The sequence below is a fragment of the Podarcis pityusensis genome (assembly GCF_964106645.2).
Source record: "Podarcis pityusensis genome assembly, chromosome: 3".
Taxonomy (NCBI): Eukaryota; Metazoa; Chordata; class Lepidosauria; order Squamata; family Lacertidae; genus Podarcis; species Podarcis pityusensis.
The window spans coordinates 56,653,690-56,680,444 of record NC_138026.1 but is presented as its reverse complement, the minus strand read 5'-3'; the positions used below and the strand labels follow the sequence as shown (position 1 = coordinate 56,680,444).

At 39.8% G+C, this 26,755-nt stretch overlaps 1 protein-coding gene and 1 long non-coding RNA gene across 5 annotated transcripts in view; one reads left to right on the top strand and one right to left on the bottom strand.

The window, feature by feature from the left end:
- The window catches only part of LOC308473933, a 277,759-nt gene extending 267,919 nt beyond the window's left edge, over nucleotides 1–9,840 (top strand). Inside the window, exon 2 of the long non-coding RNA XR_013984419.1 lies at nucleotides 6,710–9,840. This is a non-coding gene — a long non-coding RNA (uncharacterized lncRNA). The remainder of the gene's footprint in view (nucleotides 1–6,709) is intronic.
- Nucleotides 1–26,755, bottom strand: part of NCOA7 (nuclear receptor coactivator 7) — a 63,837-nt gene that overhangs the window by 4,584 nt on the left and 32,498 nt on the right. For 2 of the 4 annotated variants that reach the window (XM_080999558.1, XM_080999561.1), the window contains 9 exons: nucleotides 25,532–25,639; nucleotides 24,349–24,462; nucleotides 23,703–23,828; nucleotides 22,525–22,709; nucleotides 19,870–20,867; nucleotides 18,977–19,145; nucleotides 11,439–11,586; nucleotides 2,695–2,838; nucleotides 1,955–2,107 (listed from right to left, as the gene is read on the bottom strand). In XM_080999558.1, the coding sequence (XP_080855684.1) occupies nucleotides 1,955–2,107; nucleotides 2,695–2,838; nucleotides 11,439–11,586; nucleotides 18,977–19,145; nucleotides 19,870–20,867; nucleotides 22,525–22,709; nucleotides 23,703–23,828; nucleotides 24,349–24,462; nucleotides 25,532–25,639 (2,145 nt within the window). Of the gene's footprint in view, nucleotides 1–1,954; nucleotides 2,108–2,694; nucleotides 2,839–5,035; nucleotides 5,573–11,438; nucleotides 11,587–18,976; nucleotides 19,146–19,869; nucleotides 20,868–22,524; nucleotides 22,710–23,702; nucleotides 23,829–24,348; nucleotides 24,463–25,531; nucleotides 25,640–26,755 lie in introns of those variants that run through there. The other 2 variants (XM_080999559.1, XM_080999560.1) reach the window with 2 other exon arrangements.

Sequence of the window (26,755 nt, the reverse complement as noted above, 5' to 3'; positions counted from 1 at the left end):
ACTTACTTAACCAACCTATGAAAAGCAAACATCGATGAAAATTTTCATATCCCTTAAGCGTTGGTCATTTATTCTGTATTTTATGATTTTAAAAAATTTATAATATGTTTCAATGATTTCACTGCATGCACAATGGTTTGTAATGAGTTGGTAGTTTATAAATATTTGTAAATAAATATGACTGCAGTTCAGAAATGGATAAGGAGACATAGATGCCTTCATTCTGCTGAATTATCAGGAGCTGAAAGCTCAAACATCTGCAGCATGCACACATGTAAATAGCCCCAATAAAAGGCCCAGAGAGGTTCTATCAGTCCTCTCACACCTATCTTAGTGTCAGTTTTCAACACACAGATCGGCTTTTAATACCATCCTTCTGGACATTCTTATCCAAAAGCTGATGGAACTATACCTTTCTTCTACCATCTGTGACTGGATTAAAGACTTTCTGAGGGATCGGACACAAACAGTGAGGACTGGGCCTGATACATCTACCTCCCTGAAGCTCAGCACTGGCACCCCACAGGGATGTGTGCTGAGTCCCTACCTGTACTCGCTGTATACATATGACTGTATTTCATCTGATCCATCTACTGCAGTTATTAAGTTTGCAGATGATACTACCATAATGGGTCTAATTACATGTGGAGATGAATCAGCGTACAGGGGGGAGGTTCAAAAAGTATCTACATGGTGCCTAGACAATAACTTGCACCTAAATATTAGCAAGACAAAGGAGATGGTGTTGGACTTTCAGAGGAAGAGAGGGGAACTAGCCCATTGTATATCGGGGGGGTTGTGTGGAGAGAGTCTCTTCCTTTAAATTCCTGGGAGTTTACCTTAGTGAAGACCTCACTTGGAAAAACAATATAACTCGGGTGGTTAGGAAGGCCCAACAGAGACTCCATTTCCTCAGGGTCTTGCGAAAGAACAATGTTAAACAACAATTGATGACCTCCTTCTACCGGTCCACAATAGAAAGTGTCCTCTCATATTGTATCACAGGGTGGTACGTTGGCTTGACAGCCACGGACAGAAAGTCTTTACAGAGGGGGGTGAACACAGCACATGATATCATGGGCTGTCCCCTGAGCCCACTAGATGACATCACAAGGGATCGATGCCTTAGGAGAGCGAGAAAAATTCTCAGGGATGATGCACACCCCAGCCAGCACCTCTTTAATCTTCTACACTCAGGCAGGAAATATAGAAGTATAATCAGTCGTACCAACAGGCTAAAAAACAGTTTCTATCTGTGGGCTGTTAGGCTGCTGAACGGAAAATAATATAGTGCAACTGACTTTCGGGGTTGGTGTGTTGTGCGATAAGCACACAGAGTGTAATAAGATTGAGTGTTTGTATGGGGGGGTGAGGCTTGGTTAATTTCATTGTACACAGTTTGTACATTGACAGTAAAGGTATTATTATTATTATTATTATTATTATTAATTTCTCTTCTTGTGCAAAAGTTACAAGTATTCTAAGTTGCTCCTCCATCTAAACCCCTAGCAAAATCCAATGTAGAATGAGCAGATGTCCACTAGGGCAACAGGGTTTCCATTCCAGCCCCTGCATGCCCCAAAATTGCTCTTGAGAGCTGGAGAACCTTCCAGAGCAGTTTCTGGGGTGCAGGCTGGAGGATAAAAAACCAGAAGTCCCATTGAAAAGTGGGGCACAAGCAGGCAGACATAATTAGATCTCAACCATTTTAAGACAGAAGAACAATGGCATCAATAAACTTGTGCTTTTTTATGCCAATGTAATCTAAAAATGAACACTAAGCAAAAGTACTTTTCACACTATGAAGCACTCAGATAACTTGAAGCCATAAGACAGAGATCAATTGCGCTTTTTGTTAACACAAGACTTATTTTAAGCTACACTCCTACTGAAATACTTGGAAACAAGAGGGAAAACAAAACACAATTAAACAGGATTTGTTGTGGTGCCTAACCTGATTGTCCATGTCTTTGATGACAAGCAGGACAGGGCTATCAAGAGATGCCGATTTACGATACAGTGTTTTCAAGCTGGTTCCATGTTCTTGTGTGCTGTAGACTAGCCTCCAGGGATATCCCTGAACCCTTGCTGGCAGGCACTGGGCGAGCTAGAAGATAAAAGAAAGCATTGTAGTTAGTGTAAAATGCAACTGATGTGGCACTAGAAATTTCATTCTGTCCTGTATGAGAACTCAACAGTTCAGCCTATAATCAGAGCTGTACCTCTGTACAATGAGGTGCAAGAACAAGTTCCATAGGACAGGGCTCCCTGATTGCCATTTATAAAGCATCAAAAATTAATATGGATTGCGCAAAATTAAGAAGTGTTTGGATTTGAAGAAGAGTTTGGATTTGATATCCCACTTTATCACTACCCGAAGGAGTCTCACAGCGGCTAACATTCTCCTTTCCCTACCTCCCCCACAACAAACACTCTGTGAGGTGAGTGGGGCTGAGAGACTTCAGAGAAGTGTGACTAGCCCAAGGTCACCCAGCAGCTGCATGTGGAGGAGCGGAGACGCGAACCCGGTTCCCCAGATTATGAGTCTACCGCTCTTAACCACTACACCACACAAAACATGTTCTGATTTTATATATATATATATATATATATATATATATATATATATACACACACACACACACACACGTATATACACACACACACACACATTCTCCCCTTTATAAACTTTACCTGTTCTATATGCATATTTTCTAAGAGCACACTCTGGTTTTTTAAGACAGGCAAAGCATCTTCATCTTCTTCACTGCATCGATCATCTTCTTCACAATAGCTGCAAATGCTCTTTCGCCGTTTTGCCTCTTCTACAGTAATAATCTAAAAAGGGTTTTAAAAAGAGATACTTTTTTTATACAAAAGTCTGACAATAGTTTTATTCCATAATGCTAGATCAGTGGTACTCAGATGTTTTTATAAGAGAGAAAGTGAAACAGCACAGGGAAGGCTAGGGAAGCAGAAGAACCATCTAGTCATACCTTTTGGGGGGTATACTATGTGCATCTTGAAATTTACTTATTTGATTGATGCAGTACACAGTGTGTGAAAAGAAATGTTCTATAAAAGAGCAAACTAATGCCCAGGTAACAATGGCACAGTTCTATCTCATTCAGAACAGGTTTACCTAGTCACGGGCGAAAATTAGTCAAACAAAATTGTGAGGGAAACACAGTAAAGGGCTGCTTTTAGCACCAGCTACTCCCCCCACCCCACCCTTTCTTTGGAGCAACTAAGTTTGTAAACAGTACCACAAACTAAATATCTTTCACTAAAATGTGCAAGAATTAAAATACTTAACTTTGGCTGGGATTGTGCTCTTACTTTTTAAAATGGGAGGATAAAAGGGGAGGCCTAAAATAAGAATGTGTGGCTGGCATTCCACTAATAGTGCTAGGGGAATGTGATTTCTCAAATCTGTTCCACAGCATTCAGGGAACCCGTAGAGGGGGAGGAGAGGGGTAGAACATTCTGCTGTGCAAGGAGAAATCCTTGTGCTGATGGAACAAGTGATTAATCCCTATATTGAATACAACCCTATGCCCCCAATCCAGGCACCCTGAAGGGCTCACAAACCAAGGAACAATTCTCTTGTGTTTGCTGTGATCTGTACAAGGGGACTCCTCCGGATTATCTAGCCAACAATAGTCAAATACTGTTAACTGGATGGCAACTGACTGGCCTTATAACTAAGCCTAGAGGACTCTTTTGACCCTAACCTGTAAGATCCATTCAGCAATGGAAGAAGTTGCCTTATTTAACATGTATGGTAAGGAATTGTTCTGTAACAGGCAGAGAGTTCTTAGAGAGGATGATATTATAATGCGGAGGAGTTTGCTCTCTGGCTTTTATCCATGCCACCACATTATTCCAACCACATGGCCTCTCATAGAATCACATCAGATATGACTAATCTAATAGCTAAAGGGGTTGTTTTATGGTAATGGACATCCATATATATTGATCTAATTTGTTCGCTACATTATATTTGACTGTCAAAGAAAGAGGACAGTGTAAAATAAACATGGACATTTATTGGCTTATGGTCAAATTAGGTCATCGTATTTGAAATGTTTTCCATTACAGCTCCTATGCTGTGACCCTCCAACTTCTACTACCATTGTAAAAACGAGGGAAATGTTTTTAAAGGATTTACTATTTAGATAGCTTTTTGTTTGATGGAAACCTGTAATATACTTTTATTTATTTTATTTTATTTCATTAATTTTTTGTCATGTTTCAGAATAAAAGCCTGCTCGAGGTAGTTCAGTCATAAAAGCATTAAACATTAAAACAACTGCAAAACACATACCCCAATCTAAATTAAACCTAATAAACAACTTAATGTGATTTAACACCTCATATATGCTATTTGTCCTTCAGAGGAGTGTGTCTGCCTTTTTCAAGTCCAGGAAGGAAGTGCTCAGGGACAGCTTATGGAAATACTCAAACTGATTAATTAAAATCTCAAGGTACAATACTGAAAACAAGATAAAAACAATGAACAGAAAAACAGAAGATAGAAGAGCCAGTATGTTTCCCAAATTGGGAACAAAATGTTGACTATGTGCACCTGCAATTGAGATGCAAAATATGTATTTTATTTGCATGTGAAGAGGCAGTTGCATACACATTGACAGACATAATTAAAAACAAACAGCAACAGCAGAAACTCCTTTTACAGCTCTTTTAATGCCATAATCCTATACACAGAGAATAAGTGCAACTCAATAGTACGTACTTCAGAGTAGGCATATGTACCAAGATGAGAAATCACAATTTCAACAGAAATGCATTCTACAACAAGGGCAACAAGATGATCTCACACCATGTGCAGCACTGCATTTGTCATGCATATAAAAAATGATATGCAACGTATCTTAATTGCAACTACATTTCAATATGGTCTATGATGAGAACAGTTTTATTAACCAGGAAACAGCACTCCCATTCTGAACGTTCTATGTTGAGAATTGGCAAACAAAAGAACTAAAAGACAACAACTTTCATTTTAACCTACCTTCACGAAGGGCTCCTGGTCAGGCTTGGCACAGAATATTATTTGAAAATTCACAGCCGTTTCCTTTTGTCTGTCTCTTATGATTTTCATTTTTTTATTACCTTCTGATTTCTCACCACAAGTGAAGCTCCTGTCTCTACAGCTAACTCTGAAACAAGCTGCTTTCTAAACTGCCTTATATACCAAACTTACTTTCGTTTTCTCTAGAACGAGCCCAAGGACAGCCTGGCAACAGATTCAGCGCAAAAAGACTTTATTGTAAATTAGGGTATGAGTCAGATAGCAGCAGCAGTCCATTTTCAGATTAGGTTTTGCAACAACTTTTACTTTTATTGCCATTTCCATGCACTACCTAAACATAAATTTACAGTGGCTCCAAGATTTCACAAGAGCAGGCTCTCTTACCTATTCCCCAAAAATTGCAGGAATCCCAGGATTCTCTTGTACACTCTTTATCACCTGTCAATGCACTTTTCCTCTAAACCCAACTGATCAAACATCCACTGATCAGCATTAGATAAGGGACATCACTTCCTAATAGCTGCAGTGTCCTTTCTTGATTTCACTTATCTCCAGCCATCTCAAGGAACGCTTCTCTCTTAAGTAAGGCTGTCATAATAACATTTTTAAAAGGTAAAGGACCCCTGACATTTAAGTCCAGTCGCAGACGACTCTGGGGTTGCGGCGCTCATCTCGCTTTACAGGCCGAGGGAGCCATTTGTCCGCAGACAGTTTTTCTGGGTCATGTGGCCAGCATGACTAAGCCGCTTCTGGCGTAACAGAACACCGAAACCAGAGCAGCACATGGAAACGCTGTTTACCTTCCTGCCGGAGCAGTACCTATTTAGCTACACTGGTACCTCAGGTTACATATGCTTCAGGTTACATACGTTTCAGGCTACAGACTCCGCTAACCCAGAAATAGTACCTCAGGTTAAGAACTTTACTTCAGGATGAGAACAGAAATCGTGCTCCGGCGGCGCAGCAGCAGTGGGAGGCCCCATTAGCTAAAGTGGTGCTTCAGGTTAAGAACAGTTTCAGGTTAAGTACGGACCTCAGGAACGAATTCCTGGGTTCAGGAAACTATATGTCTATCAAGGGACCATGCTAATAATGGCCAGAATATGTAGAAAAGAATATGGGAGTCTTCCCAAAATAAGCTTCAGGCCACTCCAGATCATACACCCACATATCTAGGATCCTGTCTTCTGTGTGATGGCAAATACCGTAATTGCTTCAACTGATTTCTCTGTTTGGTCTCAATATGCAGTCAAGCCTCCCTCTACCATGCCACCACAGGTCATATGTACCCACAACCTGAGAAAAGTGGGTGGCATTCAACTAAATACAGGTAGGTAGCCGTGTTGGTCTGCCGTAGTCGAAACAAAATAAAAAAATTCCTTCCAGTAGCACCTTAGAGACCAACTACCGTACGTTTGTTATTGGTATGAGCTTTTGCTTGTTTTTTCCTGTAAGACCAATTGCAGTTGTTAACAGTCCCTCCCCAACCTCTCTAGATAGATAGATAGATAGATAGATAGATAGATAGATAGATAGATATAGATATATAGATAGATATATATATGGGTCTGGTGACTTCTGTTTCAGTGTATCTGAATAAGTGTGCATGCACACGAAAGCTCATACGAATAACAAATTTAGTTGGTCTCTAAGGTGCTACTGGAAGGAATTCAACTAAATAGTTCCACTAGTGCACTGATTACCGCTAGCGTGATGGAATTTCTTCCCTCTTTTCCTCCCACATGTTTTCTGCACTATCCCCAATCTGCTCTGAAGGGATGGGGGAATTCTCAGAATAGATTTCATTGGGGGAGGGAAGGGGGCAAATGTTCTATTGTGCAAGGAAGAATCCTTGCCCTGACTGTTCCACTTAGTGCTACGCTGAACACATCCCTATGCCACTTGCAGTTTCTTTAACTAGCTTGTTCTCTTTTTTATCAGAGAGATTTTTTTTAAATGCAAGTGAAGATTTTTTTTTAAAAAAACCTGATTTTAAAGTTCAAAACTGATTTAAGATGAATGAAATCAAATCCAATTAAAACAAATTAAAACAGGTTAAACCCATATTTCTTTAAACTTATCACTGTGCAATTGATATTAAATCAGCATATATAATGTAATCATTTAGGCTCCCTGTCCTGGGTCACAATTTGGAGTAGCCCAAATTTTCCATTACCTCATTTATGAGTATTGCAGTGATTTAGAAAATTACTGTGCATCTCAAAAGAGATAGTCTCCTAGTCATAGAGGTGTGATACTTATAAGAATATAAACTGCCAACTCATAAAAATATCAAGGTGGTATACAGTAAAACCATTAAAACCTATTGTATGTAGTAGACCAAGCTTATTTTGGAGTTCAGGGGTATATAAACTCTTGTTCCTTTTTATGCTTTCTGACTGAGTTGTGACTTTTCAACACAAGGAAGAACTTGAAATTGGTAACCAACGTCAGCACTGAGCTCAGAAAGTGGAAGGGCACATGGTAAACATCTGTGTGGTCTCACTGCTAGTGTCTATATCCTTCGCATGTGGCAACTTGAATGGCCTAACCAATACGTCATGCATTGCTGCCTTTCACAGTTTCCAGTGCTTGATTAATTCCCTGTAACAATTAACACTTTTCCAGGTAGGCCCAGACAAAGCTAGCCCCTCCCATTTTTTGGAAATGGGTAAACTGCTTTCCGGAGTTTAGGCTAAAACAGCATGTCAGAGGAGCACACACACTGGATAAACGGATAGCCTATTGTAGATTTTACTTATTTTAAACTAATGTTTATGGCTGTTATCTTATAGTTTTATATCATCCAAATCAGTTTAATTTTCTGCTCTAAGTCAGAGGAAAGGAAGGACACCAACACATCTTAGTGCCCCGCTGCCAGGAAATCAGCAGTGGGATGGATACCTGCCTACCTGTGGCAACTTGAATGGCCTTTATCCTGCCTTTTGCTTTCCAGCCTTGATTCATATCCTGGAACAATTAACACTTTCCTAGGTATTCCTAGACAAAGCTTGTCCCTCCCATTATTTGGCAACAGCTAAGCCGCTTCTGGCAGTTTAGGCTAAAACAGCAAGTCTGGACCTATTGACTTTTTTTAAAAATGTAATTATCACACACCTTTATATCAATAGCCAACCTCAGCTTCCAGTCAGAGGAATATAAAAACATTTATATACATGAAATTAAAGGAAATAATAAGGTTCTTTGAATTTTTTTAAGCAGCCCTGTAAAGATTGTGTGTGTGTGTGTGTGTGTGTGTCTCTATATATATATATCTTACAAAGAAAATAACTGAATGATTGAGATAGCAACTGTGCCAACTTTAGGCTTCTGTAGGGAAAACAGAAACGACTCCTAATGGTACCTTCCTGTTCATCTCATATGTATACTCACATTCTCTCTCTCTCTCTCTCTCTCACACACACACACACACACACACACACACACGTCGTCTAGGGACGGGACACATTCTCACTGCCACCACATGCAAACAACGTAGTAGAACCAGTAGTTCTCTTGCCTCAAAGAGCATCTCCCATTCCTTCCTTCCATAGTGTAGTGAGTAGCTGCAGGATCATAGAATCATAGAGTTGGAAGAGACCACAAGGGCCATCGAGTCCAACCCCCTGCCAAGCAGGAAACACCATCAGAGCACTCCTGACATATGGTTGTCAAGCCTCTGCTTAAAGACCTCCAAAGAAGGAGACTCCACCACACTCCTTGGCAGCAAATTCCACTGTCGAACAGCTCTTACTGTCAGGAAGTTCTTCCTAATGTTTAGGTGGAATCTTCTTTCTTGTAGTTTGGATCCATTGCTCCATGTCAGTGAAGCTTAGACTCAAACAGGACAAATTTATCTCCCCAAAGATGATTTTTTTTAAAAATCAAATTTTATTTTATTCACAAAATGCCTCAGTCTGGATCAGGATCTCCCTTCATATTGTTTTCCTGCCAAAATTTCCCCCCAACTTCACCACTACAACCACAAAAATCAGGGCACATAGCAGTTTTAGGGAGTGATGTTTTAGGCAGTGATGTTTGCTGTGAGATTGGCCACCTCAGGGATTCCTGCCTGAGCTGAGAGTTGAATAGGAATTTTCTGTCCATATGTCATACTCCTAACGGGTATAATCCACTAGCTTTCTAACTCTATGCTGTTTGGTACATTTAGTATAGGAGCCACTGTCCAGAAGAGTTATTTGGGTTAGCAGGGATTACGTTCCTCAAGCTACATGTGATTTCTTTCTGAATGTTCTGATTTGCTTTAATGTAACAATGCTTTAATTGTTTTTATAAATCAAATATATAAATACTACTGGGGAGAAATAAACGGGGAAAGGGTTGTTAGTTTTTATCAACTGTCCAAACCAGTTGTTCCAAAACTACACAGAATGTGGGACAGGGGGTCACTTAAAAGGTCAGGAAAAACGAGGAAATGAACAAGGAAGAAAGGAGCTCTGATGGGGAAAATTCAAGAGGCAGCAGGGGCTGCACAAAATGAGGTTGCAGTTGCCCAACTGTGCATTAAGATACATGTCATTCTTTTATTATTGTCCACTACTTCTTGTCCTTCATGAGCTAATGTGTTCTGAAAATTTTTGTTCTGTATCATAATAAAACAGGTGTTGTGATTTTATGTTGTACACCGATCAGTTTCATTGCTGCCTGGAAGGTGGTCATAAAGTCATTTTGAAATTACAGGGATTTGTATGTGGGGTTTTTTCAATAAATTCCCACTGCAAAAGAAACTCATTTGATGGCAAGTAAATTGAACAATAATTCTAAAATAAAATAAAACTCTATTTCCTTTTAAGGATCCTATGTTTTAGACCTGAAGGAATATCATATCCCATTGTTTCCTCAATTTTATCCAACAAATCCCTCCAAAATCTTTGCATAAAAAATTGCTTCGATAGAGCTGCATCTCCCCCCCCCCCATTTTTTTAAAAAAATCCTGAATGTGTGTATGCCTCTGAATCAAATATTCTAACAATTTATCTTACAGGCAGATGTTGCAAGTTAACATCTGATCCTCAACTACATAACCTGTATTGTTGTTGTTTTGTCCTGTTGATGACACAAATCTTTAACTCACCCTACAAATCCTTTGATTTGTGTGAATTTAAAGTATCTGTCTACCAAAATTAATGGCAGTAATAAAGTGTGTATCTGATCTAGACAATTTTGTTAAACACAAGAAACTTTGCTTCAAGATTAAATAATAAATATTTAACCATATAATTATGTAACTGTTGCTCTGGGCTCCTTTGGGAGAAAGGGCAAGATATAAATTTAATACACAAACAAAATGAAGAGTTTTGCAGGGATGCCAACAAGAACAAGAAGAAATTATACTAACAACTCATAGAAAGATTGTTTCTGTAGTGGACAAATTATTTGACCATGAATGAGCCTCACAAGGTTGCTGTGAAAATAAAAGTGCATGCCCTGAGCTCCTAGGAATAGGGATAAGGTAAGACATGGAACTGATTAAATGTTTAGGATTTATTTTGCACAAGTGAACCTGAATATATTTGACTGAAATATATTTTGCTAGAATTCATAGTCTTTGTGTTGTATCCAGTTGTATCTCTTTCCCTTGTAGCATATTTTATATAAGTATAAAGTTTTAAATCTATCAATGTTTAATTGTATTTTCCAGTTTTTAGCCATTCTGGTTTTTGTCTGTAAACTGCCTTCAGTCCCATTAGGGGAAAAGGAGAGGTATAAATTATTAATAATAGTAATAACAGGGAATTTATGTCTGGTTTCAGGAGCACTCACTTACCAGGAAATATGAGAGGAAACAGGCCTCAAAATGGCTACTGAAAAATCAGAGTGGAGTGTATATGTATATAATGAATTTATTAGTACTACAAAAGAAAAATATTCTATAGAAAAATGGAGTATTTTCATATTATACAGAAACCCAAACGTACAAAATACAGTAATTCATTTTATTATATTTGGAGTAATTTTTAAAAATTGTAATAATATGTTTACGTATTTGTTGATGTATTTATTTGTTGATTTTGGAATTATTAAGTTGAATAAATAATAAATACATTTTTCTTGTCACAAATGCATGTAGTTCTTTATTTGAACTCTACAGTTAACCTGCGATATTCAGTATAAAACTAACATAGGACTGTATTATCCATTTATTCATTGTAGCCGAGTCCATGAAAAGCTGAATTTGTACTTTGTAACACATGGTCCAACCATGCATGCAACCATGAGGACTATGAACTTACTTTAGAAGAGGCCAACGACAGGTTACAATCAGTAGGAATAAATCTCCTTGGCAGCCAGATGTGTTGTTATAGATCAACCCTGCCATGGAGTTTCAAATACTTCTGATTTGAAAACAGATACCACTCACCTCCCAGCTTTTTGTTGAGGGTTCACTGAAGAAGTTGTCTATCATGTCAAGCTCCTCCTTTTCCACCACAACAAAGCCCTGTTCTTTAGCATCTTTGCCATACACATCTGGTGACCACTGTACAAAGAAGGTATACAGGTGATCGACCCTGTGAAGTGAAAGCAAAAAGATAGGGGCTGAGCATTCCAAAACCCTTCGTGGGAGGCAGATTCACTAACAGTAAAACTCTGTGCACATCTTCTCAAAGGTAAGCCCAAATCAGTTAAGTAGAACTTACTCCTAGGCAAGTGTAAAATACTAACACCACTTGCCAACTACCTAAATGAAGCTTTTTTGAACATGTTCAGTGAATGTGGCAGCAGCTCTTGATTTTGACCAAATATTTGGTGAGAGCTGGACTGAACCTCAGGCTTACACCTTCTCGCTACTCCTACCTCACAGAACACCCAAACTGCAAAATACTGCAGTTATTCAACATTGAATCTCTCTTATCCCTCGATTTTGAAGCAGCTTTGCATTCAGTATACGGATTCAAGGGTATTCCTGCATTCAGAGAGCACAGGAAACAAACCATTCTTTGAAGCTGCAATTATCAAGTGATAAACATATATGAAAATAAAAACTCATCAAGAGATAATGGGCCACTCTGGCTGAGACCAAAGGCCCAGCTCATCCAGTATTTTGTTCTTCCAACGGCCAGCCAGCTTGTGATCCGCAGCCTGAATTTTGGTTTTCCATGAGAAACAGAGGGAAGGCAGGTGCAATTTTATCTAATCTTTCTGCAACCACTTCCTACCAATCCACAGTGCACTACCCATGATTGAGTTATTCCACTGGGGCGGGGGGAATCCCTCTAGAAATGCAAGTGACTCACTTAATGTCTTTCCACATGATGTTTCACTGTTTCAGTTTGTGTCACTGTAGCCTTTCCCAGCCTGGTGAGCGCCAAACAGTTTGGACTACAGTTTCCATCAGTCCCAGCCAACATTGCCAATGGTCAGTGATTCTTGGAACCTGTAGCCCCAAACAACTGGAGGGCAGCAGATTGGGGAAGGCTGTTCACAAAATGTATATATCACTTGTTTATTTTGGGGGGGGGGACACCCCCCCAAAAAAATCTCAAAGCGGTTTACAAATAGGATAAAACAAGAAAATCAAGCAAAAACGACAAAAGTACTTTAAAACATACCAAAGTTAAAATAATAAAACAGATTAAAATTACCTCAACTTCCTAAGTACCTGTTTCCACAACAGATCAACTAACCTATTTCCAAAGTGATATATCAAGTAACTAATTTCTAGAGAACCAGACAGAAACATAAACCTGCTGAGGGAAAGGCAATCACTTAGTTAAAGACTATCAAATCATAAACATTTTACTGCATGTGAATTCTGGTAGCCAACTATTAATATCGTCACGGTTCTTAGATAAAAAGATAAACCATACAAATCACTCTCATATACACATTTAAGGCAATGAGTCTCAAGCCCTTGGAAGCAAATCCTTCTGGCATATTTTCAAGCCACTGTTTTGGGAATCAAGCATAAGACAATTTCAAGAAACACATATACAGCATTGATATATTTCTGCAAGATACCAATTTGGAGCCAACAGTATATTACCATTATTCTTTCCCACCCTTCTTCCCAAAGGAACCCAGGACAGCAAACAACAAAAAGAAGAAAAATGATACAGTTATTGTTGTTTCCTCAAATATCCTCACAACTAAATAATTTCAAGGTTCCAGGAACCAACATACTTCTGCAACCACGTGCCTGAGTAAACATAAAGATTTTTCCATTCCTCCTGAATGATAAGAATGAAGGAGGGAGACACACACAGTGTACCAGGGAAGGCATTCCATAAACAGGGAATTACTGCACAGAAGGCCCTATCATGGGTCTGAGGAAGCCCGGTAGCACTCAGTTGCACCACCAGCAGGACCTTCCCTGCTGATAGCCCACGTGAAAACATCACTGCTGTCTTAATTTCAGGGATTCTCAGCTCACTTTCTTCGAGTCAAGCTTGTCAACTGATTAAAGCAGGGATGTCCAACAGGTCGATCATGATCTACTGGTAGATCACCGTGAGGTTTTGGTAGATCTCTGGCTCCCTTCCCTCAACTTCCATTGTTGTTTGATTTATGGAAGGGAAGATGGAGCTTTCTCTGTGCTGCTGTTTTCATCCATAGAGATCTCTTTTTTGTGAGTGACTTCACCCCTTTGTCCCTTGCCTTTAACCCCCCCCAAAAACATTTTTTCTATTTCCTAAAAAAGCTCAACTCCTTTGAGCTGAACCCCCCCCCCCCAAAAAAAACGGGAGGTTTTAATTCTGAAAGTAGATCACAGTCACTTGAGAGTTGGCTATGCCAACTGGCTATGCCAGTGTGGTGTAGTGGTTAAGAGCGGTAGACTCGTAATCTGGGGAACCGGGTTCGCATCTCTGCTCCTCCACATGCAGCTGCTGGGTGACCTTGGGCTAGTCACACTTCTTTGAAGTATCTCAGCCCCACTCACCTCACAGAGAGTTTGTTGTGGGGGAGGAAGGGAAAGGAGAATGTTAGCCGCTTTGAGACTCCTTCGGGTAGTGATAAAGCGGGATATCAAACTCTATCTATCAACTCTAATTAAAGCAACCATGAATATGTTCCGGCCTAATAAGTGGGTCTAATTAGTCATTTGGTGCCAGGTGATTGACAGGTGGGTGGACCCAGCCACCTGTCAATGTAGCCTGCAGAAGACTGGCTGATTTTGGATCTGGCCCTGCCCCCACAAGTAGTTCCCCACCCCCAGCTTAAAGCATTTTTATTTGTAGACAAAGGCTAATTGCCAAATTTGCAGACAGGGAATACACAAAGAAACTAGTGGAGAACCTGACAGTGCTGAGTTTCTGGAAGAGGGCGGGAAGAAGGTAGGGAACTGGTCAAGAATATATTTTGTACAAATTTTGCACTGGGTGCAGAAAATTCTCTACCTGTGGTGCTTCCATCTGCAGCTGTGAGTGCTGTAGATGTGCTAAGTGCAAACTTAAATGCCCAGTTCTCCTCATTCCAAATAATCTTACTGAATGGCATCATTCTACAAGTCACACCAGCGGGCAGGCATGAGCTGTGGGTCTCACTCTTTATTACCAAAGCTTAACTTACCATAATCATGTTATCTTGATCAAAGGCTTTAAGGTCTGAAATGCTAAACACATAAAGCCCATGCCAGTCAAAACAAGCGAGTGACCTTGTTAGCCAGCCTTTCAGTGTCACTCCAACTATTCTAAAACAAAGCTTTATTTGTACACAAATAAGTTTGACCAGGTGGTCTTATGGGTAACTTACATAGGACACAGTCTCTGCTCAGAAAAACAAAAACTCTGTTTTGACCACCACTGCACCTAGAAGGTGGTTGTTGGAAATGCAACAGTTGCATGGAGCAATGTCAGGACTGGGGAACTGACGCATAATTAACAAGCAATAATTAGCATGATTTATATAGTTACTGGCTGCAGAAAGGTAGGTGCAGGGCCAGATTCAGGTCTGATGAAGCCCTAAGCTACTGAAGGTAATGGGGCCCTTTATATGTCCAGCTGTCCTTTGTCAACAACAAATTGTTGCTGTTTTTTGTGTTGAATATATGCTACATGGTAATTTATGGACCTAATAGGCATCTAAAGCCATTTGCACATAACAAATAGGAGCCTACACAACACAAAAGACGGTTGCTGTATGTATGTTTTATTTTATTTGTTTTTTATCTTATATTTTGGAAATGTACACCCAGTTTTTTCCCCTTTAAATTTTTTGATGGTCCCCAAGAAAGTGGGGCCCTAAGCTATAGCTTGTTCAGCTTATACATAAATCCAGCACTGGATAGGTGGGAGAAGAGCTAACATTCTGCTTTATCTTTCAAGTAAAAAGTGATGTTGTTCTCCTCTGCTTTATGCCACCACTCCCACACTGCCAAAATATCAGAAATAACTTTAAGGTCCCTCCCTTCTTCAAAACCAAGGCTGGTACTTTTCAAATGTTGTTGGAGTTGAACTGCCATCATTCACAGCCAGCATTGCCAGTGATCAGGATGATGGACTTTGCTGCCCAGATACTTCTGAAAGGCTACAAGTTCCCCATCTTTGCAAACAAAAAAACTCTGTTTTGTGTGTGCACACAAACTTCCTTTTGAAAAAGAAACACCATGCCAGGCTATGACCCGTAGTCCTTGATTCCAACGTGTTCCCAACTGTATCAAGCCTTACAGAGCAGTGTTTTTACAATTGTTGTTGTTGTTTAGTCATTTAGTCGTGTCCGACTCTTCATGACCCCATGGACCAGAGCAAGCCAGGCACTCCTGTCTTCCACTGCCTCCCGCAGTTTGGTCAAACTCATGTTGGTAGCTTCAAGAACACTGTCCAACCATCTCGTTCTCTGTCGTCCCCTTCTCCTTGTGCCCTCCATCTTTCCCAACATCAGGGTCTTTTCCAGGGAGTCTTCTCTTCTCATGAGGTGGCCAAAGTACTGGAGCCTCAGCTTCACGATCTGTCCTTCCAGTGAGCACTCAGGGCTGATTTCCTTAAGAATGGATAGGTTTGATCTTCTTGCAGTCCATGGGACTCTCAAGAGTCTCCTCCAGCACCATAATTCAAAAGCATCAATTCTGTGGCGATCAGCCTTCTTTATGGTCCAGCTCTCACTTCCATACATCACTATTGGGAAAACCATGGCTTTAACTATACGGACCTTTGTTGGCAAGGTGATGTCTGGATTCACCTAATGAACTTCCACTTGCACAATGGACTTCCCTGCGTCTCTTGAAATTGACTCAGAAACTCCAGAACAGCATGAAGCAGGACAAAATGATCATTCTATCTGGCAAACTGAAATGTCTGAAAGATGGCACGTTTGTAATAGGAACCATGTACTCTTCCCTACATTGTTTCATTCCAATATTGTACTGGGGGGGGGGGTCCTCTCTGGTGGGAGTGGGCAACTTTAATCGTGGCTGGAGAGAGAAGAATTCAATCTCTCCTTCCTTCATGCTGCAGTCCTGATCCAGATCAGGGCCCATCCTTACTCCTGAGTAAATGAAACGCATATGCAGACTTGCATAATTACTGCTATGTATTCTTCGACTCAAATCACTCACCACGTTATTGGCTCAGTGTTTAGGTGCACAAGCAGAAGCAAGCAAAGGACTCTAGGGAAAGGCTGCTTTGTTTTCACAGCATCTTTTCACACATGTATTAAATGCATAGCACAGGATACAGACGGAGGGGATTAGATGTGCTGCACCATTGATATTTCAAAGGATGTAAAAACGAGTCATTTAAATTGTAAAACAGAAAAGTGTGTGTGTGTGTAAAGATGCGTTTCACCAGGTCAACTGATCTCTGAAGCAAGTGCTATGCCGTTAAGACCATGTACCATGTACTCATTACCCCCTCTATAATATTACCTGAACCATAAAATTCCGCAGCAGGGGCTGCTTTGAAATTTGCCAGTGCTTTACAAGCACTGCTAACTCTCTCTAGTCATCACTGCTTTTAACTCACTTGCAAATGGAAAGCAGGCACTACTGCAGAGGTTTATAGATACAAACTACTAGCCTATTATTCTTCAAGCATAACAAGCACATACAAAAGTAACACAGCTTATTTATACTTATACATCCTATGTCCTTTTAAAATGTGGGGTTTTTTGGGGGGGTAGTTATTGGGTTGTTTTTAATCTCATTACGTATTTTGTGGTTTTATATTTTGATTTTATTCTGTGAACCTCCCTGAGACCTGAGGGAGGTATATAAATTCAATAAATAAATAAATAACATACTTACCCTCTAGAACTGTTGAAATTCCCCATTGCAAGATACACAATGAAGGACTTTCAGTAAGCTGGCTAGATGCAGTGGTACAACTGGGTCAACATAAAGATTCACGCAGAGCAAAGAAGGACCCTTATAAAGCATTCCTCCCTAATGATTATTGCTTCTAGAGTTTCGTGCCAAAGATAAGGGCTCCTCCTATTTCACAATCACAAAGGCAACAGTGGTCAAAGTCACTGATTAACCGGTTTCATTGTATACGCTGACAAAGTAAGATATGCTTTGGGAGAGAGCGCTTGCTGCATGTCCAAAGTCACACAGAAGACAGACGTGTCCAGCAGAAGACGCCAAGAACTGCAGCTGTGGCACATTGTACCTTATTGCAAAGGCAGTCATGCAGATGGGCTGCATGATCCATCAGCAAGCTTATCAGCTACATGACCTCGTTTCCAGGATGGATGGCATTGCTAGTCTGTTGCAGTGAAAACAGCCAAGAGTCTTGAAGTACTTTAAACACATCTATATATAAACTTGTAAGGAACTGAATCCATTATTTCGTCAAATGGTTTCATTTTGTTCTTGGAACTTTTAAGAATGCTGTTATGGGTCATGCTTCAATATCAAGAGATGTGTTGCAAAATGAATAAAATGCAACACAGCTCTTAATAATAAAACATCACCTTGGAACAATTCTAAGAACTCAAATGAAATATCACACACACACAGGAGCTGTGTTTCATTTTAAATACTCTTGCTACTAATGGAGTCACTCCATTAGTTCACTCTTCATCTTTGGAAAAAGTCTAGAGTGCTTCCTTCCTCATACTTAATCTGCTTTCCGCCAAGTCTTTTCTGGACTATTATTCCCCTTAAACTATTTTTGTCACCCATTTATTTTAGGCTTTCCCCCATTCATTCTTGATGAAGCTGTTTGAAGGTCAAACTAGATGTGAGACGAAACATGCAAAGGCAGGGGAGAAAAAGGGAGTTTTTTATATATATAGTGGCTGCCAGGGAGGGGATTTTTTTTATCAGGACCATTGTGCAAAGAGACAGGAAATACCATCATTTCCTCTACCATGACTGTTGTGATAAAAACCACCCTCCTCCCCCACTAGCGCACAAAGTTGTCCTGGAGAGAAACTTCCATTAGGTCTTCTCCATGTGCACCTTGGGGTTTCTTGTATATATATATATAAAAGAAGTTCAGCTGACATCATCGCAAGTGACACATGTAGCTTCGAATCTAGTTTGGCCTCTGTTACTTGAAATTCTGTGAACATCAGTTGTTGTTTTTAACTCAATTTTTAAGCGAGAAATCCAAACCCCAGATCTGCTAGGATAGGAGTAATTATGCTGGCAAATCTTTTAAAGGTTTGTTTTCCCTCTGTCAGGCTTACACCGGGTCAGCCAGCAAGAGCTACGGAGTTTGTAATGGGGTTTGTGATACTTATCACTAATCACATCACACAGTTACCAGCCAGGCTGTGTTATCACATTCCACAAAGGAAGTAAGAATAAGCTGGATGTGCCTTGGACAGAAGGAAACACCAAGTATCTGCAGGGACAAACCACCCTGTTCGGTTCCATTTGCATGATGTTGGCAACAAAACAATAACAAGGATATCTGGAAAATGAAAGGCTTCTCTAACAGAAGCACTAATCACACAGCTGGTGGGCAAGAAATGTAGTTCTTATAAACTCCGGAATGGTCCTGAAAAGTGACAGCTTACCTTTCTCGTGGAACAGCAAACCAGTACTCCGGTTGCTTTCTTCTTTTATTATATTGCTGAGCCATTGTGGAGCTTTGAGAAGTAAAGGACTTCCTCATAGGCTTGCCCACTTTGATGCACAGAAACATCGGAGGGGACTTGCTTTTCTCTTCCTTTGAAGGAAGCATATCTGAATCCAAAAGACCACAGAGTTATAACATAGCAAATGGAGCACAGTGGCCAGGCCTGTAGCACAATTTAGCCTTTATCATGGAGTGACTTAAGAAATGCAGAATATGGTTTTGAATTTATTATATTTAAATGTATATTCTGTGAACATTCTGTACTGACTGCCCTTCAGTGTATTTCAACTGCTTTTAATACTGTATTTTAAAATTATTGCAACGCACCCTGCAACATCATGGTGAAGGCCTGGTAGGAAATTATTAGGCTTATTATTCTCAGCTTACATAAATATATATATAAATTGCAGCCAGTTTTCCTCCAAGACTAATTTAAGGGAATCAACAAAAATACTTTGCAGAAAGAAAAGAAAAAAAATAAGTTATGATATAATTTCGATACTTTGACCTGCAGAAAAAGAAGTTCAAGTGGGTTTTAATGTAGCCCCTACAATTAGGAAAATTCAATTTTTTGACACATTCCCACTTCTCAACTATATTCAAGTCATAAGAAAGAAAAAAAACCCCAAGAGTATTCCACTTCTCTAGAAACAACTGCAGAAAGAGATTAGAATCAAGGGCAAACTCGTTAATTTTTTGTAGGACATAACTGTGCTGTTAAGCAATCTGTAAAAAAAAACAAGGTTGAAGAGAACTATTGGAAACTGAAAGAGAATTTCTGTCCTTCATTAACATAGGGTGCTACAGTAAGACTATGGTAAGCAGGCCTACCTTCAATGGGCACTTGGATTCTCTGCAGCAGCCAGAGTCTGATTTCAGACTTATTATCTAGCTGAGATGGCAATGAAGAGGCTATTGATCCTTCATGGTCCTTTTTCTCTGCTGTCGCGCCAACTTCTGACGATGCCTCTTTCCTTCCATTAGAACACAAATCTGGACCTTCTCTTTTGCCTTTCACAAATTTATTGGCTTGGGAATGTGAAGAACTAAGGGTGAGGTCTATGCCTCCTGGTATACTGTTCCCGTCTTCCTTGACGTTAGCCTTACATAAGTCATCAGTAGTCTGTGGCTCATCCTTATCTTTACTGAGGTAAAATTCAATAAGTTTGTCTTTATTCAGCTCCTTGTTTGCATCCAGAGTTGTTTCCACTTTATTTGTTGGTGAACTACCCCCCTTGTTTATTTCAGGCACCACATCTAGCTTCTCACAGGACTCTAAATCAAGGACATCTTTAAGAACTTCATGCTTTGTCCCTGATTGGTCACAATTTTCTTTATTTGTTGCTTGCAACCAAACTTCCTTTCTCATTTTAGAGTCATTGGGAACACCAACTGTTCCAACATCTGTGCTCTTTACTTTGCTATCAGTCTGTGATGAAGTCTCTTCCAATTCAATAAAACCATCTTCTTCCAGAAGGGAATTATCTTTGGATAGGTCCAGACTAACACTCTCTACAGAATGTTCCGTGGTACATTCCAAAGCCACCCTTTTTGAAGGCTCGGGAGTGTTGGAGTCCCTTTGTGTTTCCTCCGACTTGGAGGTCACCAAGGAAGAACTTTCAGGAGGTTTAAGTTCAAGATCTGTAGACTTCTCCTTCTCCGTGGGCTTTATTGGTGTGGAATTCAGGGTGACAAAGTTGTCCGCTTTGGGCTTCTTCTTCTCCTTGTTTATGGATTTAAATTTGCTGAAAGGGTTGATATCCTTTTCAGAAGCAAGGTCTTCCCACTCACCAGGCCTGTACAAAGGACAAAGATCCTTTGGAATGTCGCTGTCAGGAAAGATGGTGGATGCATATGGAATGTTAAAATGGAGAACAAAATGATAACAAAATGAAAACTCAATAAATACTAAAATAAATAAACAAAACAAATGGCAAAAAGGAGCTTTCAACTAAAATACACCAAAGCAACATTGAAATAATTTGAAACAAACCAATTTTGCTTCTCGCAAAATAAAATGCAAGCCAACTGAAATAAGTAATTATGGAGTTGAAAGAATTGGTATAACAAAATATTTATATTTTGAAGTTCATGTTGTGAAAGTGGAGAGATGGATGTATCATTAGGTACTCTGCAGGTATTTTTAAGGCTGAGGGGACAAAAGACAAGACCCAGCCTGAGTCTTCAAGTTACTACAAAAGGAGCAACAGAATGACTATAAACTGTATAATTTCTTTTCTGTGACGGTTTTCAGGCCACTGATAGCAAACAAATCCCATCTCATCAGCTGAGACTGATACAAAAGACTAGAAGCAGACTTAAGAAATCCAAGCTCAAAAACATGAGAAGGCCTCAGAAATCATAAGATCTACAGTTCTATTATTTTCAAGGGTCTTGAAATTTTCCTTCTCTCAGCTGACAGCCTTCGAATGAGCCAAGATTCATGTTCTCAAGCTTTTCTCAGCAATCACAAATACATTTTTTTTAAAAGAGAAATTTTTAAACAGTTCAGCAAACTGCCCAACCTTGCTTCAAATAAATAAACTAAAGCCTGTGCATACGTATAAGCTCTCATTTTCTCATCCAGTATACAGAGATTAATAACGAATAACTTCAAGCCACTAGAAGAATCCCTGTATTTGCAAAGTGATTTCACAACTCCAGCGCTTCTCACTACTGGAGTAAATGTTCAGTTAAGACATGAAGATCCCTCTCATTACCTATGTGGTCATTATATGTGATGATATGAATTATGCAATTGCAGCTGTACCTGTAAAGTAGCTGTATAGCATTATTACCATTAATACAATCATAGGAAGAGATTCAAGGACATTAGTATTAACAGTCTGTCTTCAGAGGAAGATCCTACATATATCTACTCCTATACAGATCAGTCTACATCATTTAATATGCCAATAATTTGGAGCTCACAGCAGTGAAATATCTAAGCATTATCCTTTAATTAATGTTGTGGGACATTCTGCTGAAAAATCCATTCAAATAAAGAAACTAGCCTTACTAGATCCTTGACACTTAATTTCATTTCCCAGTTCCTTTCCCCACCCCCCTTTTCACTGAATCTGTGCTTTTTTATTCAAAAATTAAGATTTAAGGCCAGTTTACATGTCAAGAACAAGAAGGAGGTCCTGTCATCTGGACAGCCCAGGACCTCCATACACACTACATGCTTGCTTGCATGTGGTATTTTCTGGGCAGCAATGTATAAACAAGCTGTGGAGGGCTTTCCTCCCTCCACAAAGAGGGTCACTGTATACAGCCTCACCACTTGAAAAAATGTGTGACCTGGGCCTAGTCTATATCACCATTCCTAATGAATGCAGAACTATTCTGCATCTCCCTTCCCTCCCACCCTCATTAGCTGTTTTGCTCCTCAATTTCTTCAAAGTTCTCCTTTCACTTCCCACTGGTTGTCCTCCACATCCCACTGGTTACATTCAAACATGGTCAACAAAGAATACTTCTTACGATGGCAGGGCATCTTTAATCTTCATGTGAGAGATATCGTTGTAGAGTGCAATTGAAACAACCTCATCCATGGGGCAAATGAGCCCGTACTCTTCACAGCCATTCTCAATTACCAGAGGGTCTGATTTGTGAGGATCAAACATGATGGTGTTGGGAGTGACTATCATGACCCCTCCTACCACACCCTTAAAATAAAAATAAATGAATTAGCACATCATATTTTCAAGACATGTTGTCCCTTATGTTCCCTCTCCCAAATTCCTTATACACCCCTCATTGTCGTTCCCCCACCCCGCCCTTACAATCATGTTTTCTACCAAAGTGCTCACTCTGAACAGACAACAGGTCAATACCCTACTGATACCAAGCAGTGATAAGGATTCCAAGTGCTCAAAACACATCTATCTTCAGCAGACAAGGCCAGGGTTATAAAGGGGGATCAAGGTATTTAAATTTTATCCTTAGCTGCAATGAAATGGGAGCGACAGCTTGTTAATTAACTAGAGTCAAAATATTAGAATTCACGAGTCAAGCAAAAACCATTCTTCTCTGATCTTGGCTGCTTCCATGAACCTATCAAAGCTAGCAGGCCTCCTTTCTCATGTTAGCATGACTTCATTTCTTATGCTGATAATTCCCAACAGGAGACTTGGATGGCTATAGCACACTGAAGGCAAAATGGCAAATGGCTCTGCCTTAGAGCTTAGGTACATGTAATATGCATAGTCATGGAATAAAAGATTTGGAACACTGAAGGAGGAAGGGGTGAATTTGCAGCAGGCACACAATTGGTAGAAAGATAGTGTAGTACTCCTTCCCTTCCTATGAGGCTTCTCTGTTCCAAATTACCTCCTCTTGCAGCTGCTGTCACCTAGTAAAAGCTGCTGCTAGACCCTAGCTATGTTTCTATGTGCATAATGTGTAGTTTGCTATTGAATATTATGTGCCCAGAACCCCAAGCGCACACACAGGAACCATCTACAAAACAGCCCATTTTAGACTATGGTCAGCCTACTTAGTAAAGCTAATTTTCAAATGCAAATAGATTTGTAGACAATAAAGATTAACAGTTCCAACATCTGCACACCTTATGATACTCTAATTGTTATTTGCCTATCACACACACACACGCACACACACACACCTATGTTGCAAAATAAATCACCAAAGCCTTCTACCTTGCCATCTGTGAAGTATCGACAGTTCATTTTCAAAAACTTGACAACAACTGGCTCATCTTCCTCTGAGGTGGAAGACAGGACTCTTTGGATTGGTCTGCAAACCCTTCTTGCTAAGTCAGCATCCTTGAATGATAAAGGTTTTTTAAAAAAATAAAAAACCAGCAGACATTTGTGTGCCACAGTTCCTTGCGCAGGTGGGCGAGGCCACCACAGATTTCCCATTGTTTGCTTGTTTCTAGCGGCATGAAGAAAATCAGCCGTTCAAACAGAGAGCCACGGCAAGCAAACAATGGAATATGTGGCAAATAGCCATGGAGCTACTATCAAGTGACCCTTATGACAGGCAAAGTGTTCCCATGTCTATTGCAAAGATGATAAGCAATTTTACACTTTTCAAGGAAATCAAGAGCCGTAATATCAAAAGATAGTTTATACGCTTAACTGACTAGACGGTACTTTCTAAACATCTGTATAACGTCTTACTGGAAAAGTAACACAAAAAATCTTGTGCAACCTTAAACTCTAACTAATTTATTGTGGCATGAGTTTTTGTGGACCAGAGCCCACTCCCTGAAAGGCTATGCCAGAAAAAAAGGATTAAGATGCTTCTTGGCTAAAACTGACTCTAACATGAAAGTCTTACCGGAAGTTTATCATACTCTGCATCTGATGAGGAAGGTGAAACAGTAGCGCCAGGGCTTGAAGAAGCTAGTTTCGCAGCAGCAGAAAGAGGCTCACTATCTGGCACATACAGAACCTAGGCCAACCCCCCACAAAAGAAACAAGATTATTACAACATACACTGTGAAGACAACCGATTTACAGAGCATTATTTTAAACCACCAAGATTATAGATATAGATATAGATATAGATATATAGATATAGATGATATAGATATATAGATACACACACACACACACACACACACCTATTAGCTTCTTGAATTTTGTCCCTCTCTTATTGCAGGATAGTGACAATCCTGACTTTCATTCCTGACTTAACACAACCAACTAGTGAAATGATTATGCACTTATAAATGTGTTTAAAATGACCTTCATTTTATATACATATATATAACAATATTTACAGTGCAATCCTATATGTACCCAGAAGTAAACACTGTTAATTCAATGCAGTTTACCCCCAATTGAAGGGGTATAGGATTGCAGCCTTAAGCACATATAACTGGTACAGGATTTCAGCCCAGTGCAGAAGTTTTCACAAGTCTGCCTACACCGATACATGCAAAGGGTCCCAGGTTCAGTTCCTGGCTCCCACACTGGCATCCCCAGATGTGTCTGGGAAACACTCTTACCTGAAACCACAGACAGCTGCTTCCAAGCAGTATAGGAAATGCTCTGCTAGTTGGACATATGATCTGAGCATATAAAGTCGTGTTCTTATAAAACCAGTGTTATTTTGCATGCAGACAGCAGGGAGGGGCTGTGCCACGCACCTGACTTCTCACCGGCTGCATAACGGCTGCATACCAGGAGGCTGCAGCAAAGTTGGTGTGGTGCAAATTCGCCAGCAGGTGCAACAGATTGGCTCCACCAGCGTGTCTGCACTGTGTCAACTTTATTGCTGCATCACCCCTTCCTTTATTGCTGCGTCACTTTATGCAGCAGCAGCACAGCTCCACCATTCTATCCACCACTGTGCCCGGTGCATGTGGCTCTGAAGCCACTGCATGCCTACGATCACTTACGAGGGCATGGTGTCATTTCCATTGTTCTAGTTATTTCAAAATGATACTAGAAGAGCCTTCTTTAACTAGTGCAGATCACATCTTTTAGAAAATTGGAATTAATCACAACCCGGTTACCTGGCCCGGAACAATTGTGTGTGTGAAGAGCCTGTTGAGTTCCACAAGTTTATTTGGAGTGATGTTAAACTTCAGAGCTATGCTGTTCAGAGTATCTTGGCTTCCAGCCTGAGGGAGGGAAGATAGAAAGATTAAAGTGTTATTGCACTGTCCTCGATCATGCCTGTTTAAAAACAACAAATATAAAACCTAAATTTAAGAAGACCATTTCCTCGATGCAGGGGGAAATAACCAAAGTATGTAGCACTTCAAAAACCACCACACATTTCTAAGTAGGCTCTAGTCACAAAACAAAGTAGATTCTGGTGCACAAAAGCTTCTGCTGTAATAAATTATTAGCCTTTAAAATGCAATGGGACGTGCACTTATTTTTTGCTGCAAGAATTACTGACGGTAGAGGAATGGCAGACAAAGATGATGGACTATGCAGAATTAGCAAAGCTGATGGGGAAAATCCAAAAGCAGAGTGAACAAGCGTTCCAGAGAGAGTGTAGTAAATTTATTCAATATATAGACAATCATTGTAAACACATAAAGACACTAGCCGGGCTGCATTAAATCTTGCAATGTTTTTTAAGAGGAACTTTTCTACAAATATGCTTAAAAACTAATATAATATTAAGAAAAATGTAGAATTGTGATGATATAAATGTGTGGAAATATGAGGTAGTTATATAAAAAACCAGATGACGAGATGGAGGGAAGTCGATTAGCTCACTGAAGCTTAAAATTTGCAAATGTAAATAAGATGTTATATCAATATTAAAAATGGAAAATCAATAAAAAATATTAGTTAAAAAAATACAGTTATTTTTTGCTGCAACTGATTAACATGGCAATGCCTCTGGAAATGTATTTTGGCAGAATGTGTGCAACACTACAGAATAAAGTGGATTTATTAGCTACAAATTACCCAGTCTCTCTTACATGAGAATGCTCATGGCTTAAAGTAGATTCAAAGTTGTTGTTAATCTAACTCCCATTCAAACCCAGAGCCCTAACTTTTCTTGTATGCATTCTCTGGTGCTTGCATTTGACCTCTGGGAGCAGCCAAGATCAATCAAGCCTGCCAACACATAAAAGTATCTTATCTTTGCAATACACGTGAGGCTTGTGGAAAATACTCCCATCTTTTGAATCAGGACTGGAGGAAGAATTTAATTGCAGGAACCTAAGTGAAAACAAACACTCATATACAACAGATCAATAGGATTGGCCCACTTG